This window comes from Rhinolophus ferrumequinum, chromosome 9 (genome assembly GCF_004115265.2).
Source record: "Rhinolophus ferrumequinum isolate MPI-CBG mRhiFer1 chromosome 9, mRhiFer1_v1.p, whole genome shotgun sequence".
NCBI lineage: Eukaryota > Metazoa > Chordata > Mammalia > Chiroptera > Rhinolophidae > Rhinolophus > Rhinolophus ferrumequinum.
In genome coordinates, this window is record NC_046292.1 from 39,017,308 (window position 1) to 39,026,402 (window position 9,095).

At 51.9% G+C, this 9,095-nt stretch overlaps 1 protein-coding gene across 4 annotated transcripts in view; it reads right to left on the bottom strand.

Moving 5' to 3' along the window:
• SSBP3 (single stranded DNA binding protein 3) overlaps nucleotides 1-8,578 on the bottom strand; it is a 155,284-nt gene extending 146,706 nt beyond the window's left edge. For 2 of the 4 annotated variants that reach the window (XM_033113491.1, XM_033113489.1), the window contains exons 1-4: nucleotides 8,149-8,578; nucleotides 7,073-7,145; nucleotides 6,788-6,849; nucleotides 4,085-4,169 (exon numbers count right to left, since the gene is read on the bottom strand). In XM_033113491.1, the coding sequence (XP_032969382.1) occupies nucleotides 4,085-4,169; nucleotides 6,788-6,849; nucleotides 7,073-7,145; nucleotides 8,149-8,204 (276 nt within the window). In that variant the 5' untranslated portion in view covers nucleotides 8,205-8,578. The remainder of the gene's footprint in view (nucleotides 1-4,084; nucleotides 4,170-6,787; nucleotides 6,850-7,072; nucleotides 7,146-8,148) is intronic. The other 2 variants (XM_033113488.1, XM_033113490.1) reach the window with 2 other exon arrangements.
• Between the last annotated feature and the right edge of the window lie 517 nt (nucleotides 8,579-9,095).

Sequence of the window (9,095 nt, forward strand, 5' to 3'; positions counted from 1 at the left end):
CGGTTTCCTCATCTGTAGAATGGGGATAAGATTTAATACTAAAACCTGACCAACAAGGCAGCTGTGAGGCCAAACCACAATCACGTATTAAAAAAGCATCACGACAAGTACAGCAGCATGAACAGTGCAAGGAACCATCAATGCTCTCTAGCTCTCAGACACCACTTCAGGGCCTTACCTCCTCCACTCACTTCTTGCCACCAAAAGGAAAATACAAAATTAGCTACCACTAGGAGGGCTGGTAGTTGAGAAGGCACCTGAGAAACTTCTACCAACCCCACAGACCCTAGAGGAGGTCAAAATGAAGAAGCTCACCAGGACACTGGGACCACACACAGTAAGAGACACAGTTGACAGTTGGGAGTATCCGCTGCACAAAAGGCCAGGACCCAGACAACAATGTCTAAGAAAACCCAATGGGACCCTAAGGGTCTTCATCAGCACTGAGAACCACTGCTCTGACCAGAGGGGAAGAGCAAGAAAACCATAGGCAGGGAGAGTCCTGGTGAGCCTCCCCTGACTTAAGGCAAACCAATTTCTCAGAAACGTCCACTCTGGGTACCGTTCCACGTTTTATGTGGTCAACGTCAGGGCGCTCGGGCTTATGAACAATGAGCCAAGAAACCTGAAGTTGCCAGATGTGTGGGGGAAAATAGCCTGTGACTCAAATAAAAACTTACCAATTCAAAGAAAATTTAAACTCCCTCCCTGCTGAGTCACCTGGTTTATTCCAGGCCCTATAACCTGGCCTTGACCTGAAAAGAGCCTCTGAGATCAACCTGATCCATCAGGAAGGGGAGACAACTTGCCAGGAACACAAAATCATTTCCCTAAGAGAGCTGAGACCAGGACCTTCTGAATCGATAGAGGACCTTTCCAGCACCGAAGGAGTCGGTCATTCCCTCCTCATCCCTGCCCTGCGAGCACTTACTACTTACTACCCAAGGCCCAGGCCTGGTACCCAGGATGCACAGACTCCCCCACAAGCCATGAGAATCTTTGAATTTCCTCGCTCGACAACGGAAGGCCAGTTACTGCCCTCTTATTTACACTCCACTTTACCTTCTAAAGAGGACTTAAGATAACTAGTTAACCCTCATTAACTAGTTAACCCGCATTAAATCACTGACTCCAGATCACCCAGCAAAATGAGATCACTGAAAAAACACCTTCCACTATTCCACTGGCTATTCTAGACCAGGTTACTCACTGACCCCAAATCACCTATTTTTTCTTACCCATAGTTCTTTACCTCTTCATTCAATTAGCATGCGTACCTAATATGGGCAAGGTATTGTGGGAGCTACAGAGATGAATAGCTCTGTGGATGAATCGTCTCTGGCATGGAAAAAATTAATAAGCTGTGGCTGGAAAAGAAAAACCTGAATGAGAACTTAGTCAGAATGGGTGCAAACAAATGATGCCATGAACCTGTGAGGCCGAGCCGTGGTGGGGTTAGGAGCACCAATTCTGGAGTCAGTTAGGATGTGTGTTTGAATCCTAATTCTATCATCTGCAAGCTATAAATTAACCTCTCTGTGCCTCAGTTTCTTCATCTGCAAAATGGAGTTAACAACATGCCTTCTGTCACAGGGTCACAGAACCCACAGCACTCAGCACAGGGACCCAGCACACGGTAAGCGTCCAACAAAGGCTTTCTATAGGTGGTTTCTATAGACACTGATATTAAGGAGAGATCAGACTGTGCAAAACACTATCATAAAAGTCCTCCATGAAGGAGAACTTAAAAGATGGACAGGATGTAAGTGGGTAAGAGTGGCATGCATTCTAGACAAAAGGAAAGGAGTCCAGAAGAGGCTATAGTAATAATTCTAGCAGGAAGGAATGAGGGCTAACTAGATGGTCGCCATGGGAATGGAGAGAACACATGAAGATTTGAGAAGGACAAAGATAAAAGAGGGTATCTGTTCTTAATTTTTTTAAATAGTTCTTAATTTTCCAGTTGCTTGTCCGTCATCCCTGCAACTCAATGCTACCTCTTAACTCCTTCCCCATAGAGACTTTCCTCACTGTCCCCATTCATCACGCCATCCCTCCTCCCACGTGACCTGACTCTCTCAGGCCACGTAATAGCAAATGGATCCCAATCCAGAAAAAGGGTTCTGACCCCAAAGTCTGTGAATCCTGGGCGTCAATCAGTGTGACCTCATCTCTTTTTGTAGCATCTCCTAAATGTCTATGCCAGCCTCAGCAATCTCTACACTATTCTGCTGCCCTTCCTTAACAAATTACTGAAAGTCAACCCATGCAAACGTCCACGGCCACCACACCATTTCAAGATGGCAGACCAAACCTCAAACCACCAAAGAGAGTCACACGTTATTTACTAGAGCATTAAACATAGTTAAAAATCATTAACGTCTCTGAAAGATACCTTCAAAAGACAGCACAGACAACCTGTATCAAGAGATTGATTTGAAATAACCACACTTACTCATCCCCCCACTCTAAAATAAAACCATTTTGCACAGCAGTCCAAGACCGGCCACACAAAAATTGGCTGTCCGTAGGTTTAAAAAAAAAAAGGTACAAGACTGACTAGGTAGAAAAGCAAAATTCACCAAATATTTTTCTATGGCTAACGCACCTCTTAGCCTCCTCCCTCGACCTCCAGTTCAGGAAACCCTGTGATCACCACCACAGATTTTCCCAGAAGAACCACATCACAAGTGAACCAGTCACCTCACCTTTCACTACTAAGTTTACCACGCCATTAAGTACCATTTGCCAGCATCTCTTTTTCAACCCTGGAGATGGCATGAGACCTGGTCAATTGCCTCAGCCTTCCATTTCAAGGGCATTACCTTTTCAGTCATAGCAGAATGTCATCACAATGAATATTCTCAAAACCAGGCAGCCTCCAGCTGAGTCTCTAACTCCTCATATTACAGGAGAAACTGTCACCATAAAGATATTCATGGCAATGGGATTTGACCACTTGTGACACTCAACCAAGTGGGTTCTAGTATCCTAGGCCAGTTTCAAACTCTGCAAGCAGGGGACGCAGATGGCCTGGTCAAGTAAGTGGGCCCTGATGACATTCAAGAAACCAACTTCCATGCCCCAGAGCTTGGGGACCGCTCCTTCCCACTTCATGCAGAAGTACAAGACAAAACAGATCACCTCTTATGTGCACGTGTGTGTGTACCCGTCTGACACACACACCCTTAACCTTCTCAAAGCCAACAGGAAGCAGAGACTGACAAGAGGCTGGGAAGATCTTCACTGCCTCATCCATCTTCCCCGGAAGATCCTAACCTGTCACATCTGATCATAAAGTCTGACTCCAACCCAGGTGTGGAGTCCAATTTTTTTTTTTGAGGGGAACTGCCACTGGAGATGGATATGTGGCAGACATCTCTCTCATAAGCATTTATTTCATAAATCTTAGGAAACTCATCCAGGTAGAGGGCAAATGATAGAGTAGGAAGCACTACGATGTAATGAAATCAGCTATCCTCCCAAGGATATTTTGAACACATGATTATGGACCAACCAAGGACACCAAAGTGGACGTTGTCTTAGGTGGACACAACATGAACCCCCCACCACACACACACACACACACACACACACACACACACACACACACCCCAAAACATATTTTGAAAGATTACTCCCTGGAAAGCAATGCAGGAGTCCATTTCACCAAATTCTCACTCAACACGCCTTCTACTCCAAAACACAAGTTTCGTATTTGCTTTTTTCTTTTTTTTTGGTTGTGGCCCATGTTTTTTTAAACCAACACCAAAGAGTCCCCTCCCAGCTAACTGTCCACTCTGAACATAAACCTCACATGGTTGAGCCCTACACAACGCCATTTAATTCTCCAGATAGGAATCTACACTCTTTCGCATAATTACAACATTATGAAATACCGTTCACCAAGTTAGAACGCTGCTGGAGAAGGGTATGGGGCGAGGGCAGCAGGGCGATGGGCAAAAGAAAGGCAAGGAGAAAACAAAACCCACTGCCAATTGGCCGTGTATTTGCTTTTGGTCCTGAAGAAGTTAGAGCTATCCAACCCTGTAATTATTGCCAGGATTAAAATTTTGTTACTCACGTAATCATGAAAGGCTTTTGCTTCACTTGAATGTTCACAAGTGTCTCGCCTTTCAGGAGCTGCACAGTAAAGGTCCCAAAATACGCTGCAAGTTGAAAAATAAAATAAGATCAGGTTACTAATTACGACTTCTGCACACAACGGCAAGTGCACAATACACGGCGCTAAGAGCACCAGATCTCCCAAAGGCTCAACTCCACCTTTCCAGCCTGCGTTGGGCAAACTCAGCCTAGAAAACAAAATGTACCCAACCTCTTCTGGCAAGCCAATCTTTTGTAATAAGAGTAACAGTTGTCATCTATCAGCTTCCTACTATGTGCGAAATACCTCACACCCCGATTCTGCTTGTGACTACGACAGCACTGGAAGACAAGAGATTTATCCCCACTTTATACCAGGGGCACTGAAGTTCGGACAGGTTAGTATAACCCACCACGGATGCCCAGGTGGGATAGGTAGGAATTTGAATGAGAATTCACGCTTGTCTCATCTGTGCTCCTTTTACTGCTCCCCCAACCCAAAGTAGCTGCCTTTAGTAAAAAAATTTTCAAATTCAGGACTGTAATTCATATGCGCAACAAACCAGGTGACTCTGGCAGGTTCTTAATCCAGAAGCCCATACCCCCACTCCTTCCACTGCACCTCCACTTTCAGTCAGCCCCTCCCCCAAGGTATTCTTTTGCAAGAAACACTCCACTCCTGCCCACCAAAGAACATGTATCAATTAGCCAAAGGTCAATTAAGTATCTTGTCATTTCATATTGAAATAGCCCTCAGAGAGGCACTGGGCCAGCAAAGGGGGGACCTGGTTGGGGGAGCCCTAGATAGCCCTGCCTCATCCCCCTCCATGATTCTGTATGGTCACGCTAACACTTTGCATTACATGAGAACAGACATACAAGTCCTTTGTCAACCAGTAAAACCCTATGCAAACACGGGATAGTCATTGTATTAACAAGGGGCCTTAGAAACAAACCCTTTCCAGGTCCAGAGCCTAAGGCCCAGGGACGGGAACTGACTGAAGGGTAAAATAAGCACCAGAGCAGAACTCTGCATCCTGGTCCAGTGCTCCTGTCCCCATCACAAACAGCAGCACAAGAGACACCATCTCAACCGCCAGCTCTGCCAGTCATCAAACAAGCATCTCATTCAAGGTGTACGAATGAGGCAGCCTGGCCATCTTTGGATCACCTCGACTGCTGCCTCCCACCCCAGAAGCTGTGGTCATTTGCTCAGTATCAAGTCACCTAAAGCAACTTCTAACTAAAAGAGACCACAACCAGAGCAACCACTGTCTGAGCCCAATGTAACAGACAGGCTGGGAAGTTTCAGGGAGATTATGGATAGAACAGGAAAATCAGGGACTTCGAATTAGCTGCAGAGGGTGGGGGGAGAGGGGCTCAAAAACATTCCTTTCTGTCCTCTGAAGCTGCACATATCCGATTAACTCCTCCACACGCTAAAGATTTCTAACACTACGAACTCCCCCAGCGTCTTCTAAGTAACTTTTACTGATAAGCCTAGGTTTCTGCAAAACTCATGGTCAGACCCGCCCACCCCATCCACACACTGCTCTCCAAAAACCACCTCAGATAACCTATCACCCACTCTGACAGGTACAATCCTTACTCCATCCATACCAAATGCCTCCAATGCCAGCAGGTTCGAGGGTGGCAGAAGTAATTAAAAACTCATCTTCCCTACACAAGTTACAACAGACACTTCATCCCTCTGCATTTCAGAGACTTGAAACAGGAACCTGAGCTGGTAGTCAGGTAAAGGCACTAAGATCCCAAGACATGGCACTCCGTTTTCCCGAATGCCACCAAAATATCAAAAGCCACTCTGCTTTCTTTTCCTTTTCAAAAGGATGCCAAAGACTCCACAAAACACGCAGGTCTTAAGGGCACAGCGACTAGCTTGCGCAGACCCAAAGCCTCCCTGCTGCCTGCAGCAAACACAGCCCAGACCTGTAGTAGTCCCACACCTGCAGGGCCCAGGGGCCTGGGAGACAGTCTCAAATAAGAGAGCCCCTAACTACCAACTAACTACAGGCACTCAGAGGTCAACTGGGACCTGTTAAGGCTCTCAGTAAAATGAAACTTTGTGGTTTTCGGGATGCTGGGGGAGGGGTTAGGGACCACAGAGGAGAGGAAGGTCCAGTCAGTCTGAATCAGTATCTTTAAAGGAAGTGGCAACTCTTTCTTGCTTTTTCTCAGCATGCCTGCAAAATGCCCCAGTACATTCTCTCTCAAGCTCACAGAAGAAAAAAGAAAGGACAGGCCAGTTGCAAAACAGACCTGGTATCCCCTTCCAACCCACCCCGCCCCACCCCCATTCCCTCTAATTAAAGCAGCATGCAGAATTGACAAAAATCCTGCAAGGTTTTTGCAAGCCTGCCCAGTGGCTGCAAGTGAGATGGAAAAGTAAGGAGTTTCTACCCAAACACCAGGCACAATTTAGTAGGTTCTCAATGGGAGGGGAAAGAGTTAAAAAGTTTAGGCACCAGCCTCTTCTGCCCTTTTCCTCCTTCAGCGGTCCTAGCCTGAGTGCCCAGAGGTGCCCTGCTCTGTGCAATGCTGAGGGTAAGGCATAGGATTGGGGGGCTGGCTCCAGGCATCCCGTCTTTGTTCACTTGGACCTGGGACTCAGAATAAAACACACACACACACACACACACACAAAACTATCACACAAACTTACCACCACCACGAGTGCAAAAACCCAGGAGGTTCTCCCAACGTGATGTTTTTTTCCCATCGAATCTAGAAAGGAGAGAGCAGAGACAGCTTAGAAGAGCAGAGAGGAGGGGTGGGCAGGGGGCTTCCCAGAGCCAAAAGGCTGTGAAGACCAACTAACAATAAATGCCAAAAGGTGATAAAAATTCAAAATGGTGGCCACAGTGGCTGCTCCTGAAAACAAAGGCTCTAAGAATAGTGCAGAGGAGGGGGTGTCAAGAAATTGGATGATGGGGGGAGTTCCACTCACCTCGGACAAGAAGGTCTGTGCAGATTTCTGTGCTCCTACGTGCAGTAAATATTCGTAGACGTATAAAGCTAGCCTGGAAAGTAGGCAGGGGGCACAGGGGGGGGGAGAGAGAGAGAGAGGGGAAAGGCATCAGATCACAAGGGGCGATCGCTCCTGGACCTTGCTAGCCGGTTTCCAGCCCTGTCTGCACTGTCCCATTGTGGCCCGACCAGAGGTAAGCAGCTAGCTCGGCTCTGCCTGGAGCCGCGGGTGCAAGCAGTGAGGGGGTATCAGGGGACGAGTTACCTCAAACTGCTGGGGGCCTGGAGAGCAGCCCCGAAACTTGAACTTCAAAACCCACCTAGGTCTCTCAAACTCTCAAGCCACCCAACCCCCGAGCCTCCCTCCTTCTCCCGACTCACTGCTGGCCACCCTCTCCCCAGCTTTGGGTGTCCGGAGAGACTGAATCCTGGACTCCGGGGTGTGCGGCGAGCTCTGGAGAGAGCAGCAAAGCGCCGCCCTCACCACCTCCCCCCTAAACAACTGTCCCCCAAGCCTAGGGCCAAGCCGGCGCCGCCGCCCCTGCCCAGCCCCGTGCCCCGGAGGACACGGGGCCGGCAGCGAAGCCGAAGGCAGGGACGGGAGAGCGCTCCCGGCCGAACAAAGCCCCCAGCACGCACTCCTCACGCCGCGGACGGACAAAAGGAGCCTTCGGGGCTGCAGAAGCCACGCGCCCCCTGCCCGCGCCCGGTGGGCAAAGTGCAGCCACCGCGGCGAGCGCCCCGAACGGGGCGGGCGCCCGGCTCGCTCACGGGACCTCGCCCACCCCTCACCGCGAGCTCCCGCGCCCGGCACGCCCCGCAGTCACCAAGTGTCCCCTCTCCCTGTGGCGTCCCCCAACACACCTTCCCCGACCCCCCAACCTCCGCCGGCTCCCAACAATGGGCTCTCTCCCACGCCGCACGCCGCGGCCTCGGAGACCCGGCTAGGCAGGCGGCGCCGGAGCCCGGGGCGCAGCAGCCCCCTCCCGCCCGCCCACCTGACTCCCACCGCCCGCCAGCCCGCAACCCCGCGGCCACTTGGAAAATAGGGCTTACTTTTCTCGAGCCTGCCCGTCCGAGGGCACCGCTGAGCCTTTGCCTTTGGCAAACATGGTTTGCAGAGAAGAGGGCGCCGAGCCTGGCCGCCGCCGCCGCTACCACTCCGGCTGCTCCCGAGCTGCCCCTCGCTCCCGGCCCCCTCCCCGGCGCTCGCCCGCTCGCTCGCTCGCTCGCGCTCTCCTCGCCGCGCTCCCCTCCCGCCCCCCCCAGGCGCTGGCTCCGCGCTCTTTCCAGCTGTCAAAGCGTCAGCCCCGGCCGCGGCCCCATCGCCCTGGAACTCCTCCCGCGCCGGCTCGGCCTGGGGTGCCGGTGCCGCCGCCGCCGCCGCTAGTCCGCCGGCCCGGCTACCCGCTGGCTCTCTCGCGCGCCCGCCCGCCCAGCTCCGCCTGCGCCGCCCTCTGCGCCTCCGGCACCGCTGCCACCGCCGCTGCCGCTGGTCTACTTGGAGCTCAACCGAACGTGGCTACCCCGGCGAGGGAGCGAGGCGGGCGTCAACGTCCCGCGATTGATAGCCACCCCGGCCAATCGGCATAAGGGGGTGGGTCCGGGGCGGTCCGGGAGGGACGCCCTGTCAGCGCCCGGCAGCGGCAGTCCCTGCCTTGGCTGCCTCTACCAAGCCGCTACCCCTGCTGCTGCGGGCGGACCAGGGGTATCCGGGGGCGCAAGCCTCTTTTCTGTAGATGCAGGGCGGGGACACGAATCGGGATGCGGGAGCTCTCGTCTCCCGGCCCTAGCGAGGAGGGGGGTTTGACCAGCGCTCTCCGCGGCGTGGACCACTGGGGGTGGGCGGGGGGAGTGGCGCTGCGGCAGCGTCGGCGGGGAGGGGGCGCGGACCCCGAAGCCGAGGGCCGCGGGCTCCCTCTCGCCACGTCCCTTTCCCTTATCTGCCCCTCACCTCCCCCCGCCGCTGCCCGCGCTGGTCCGGCCCTTATCTCCCCCTCCCC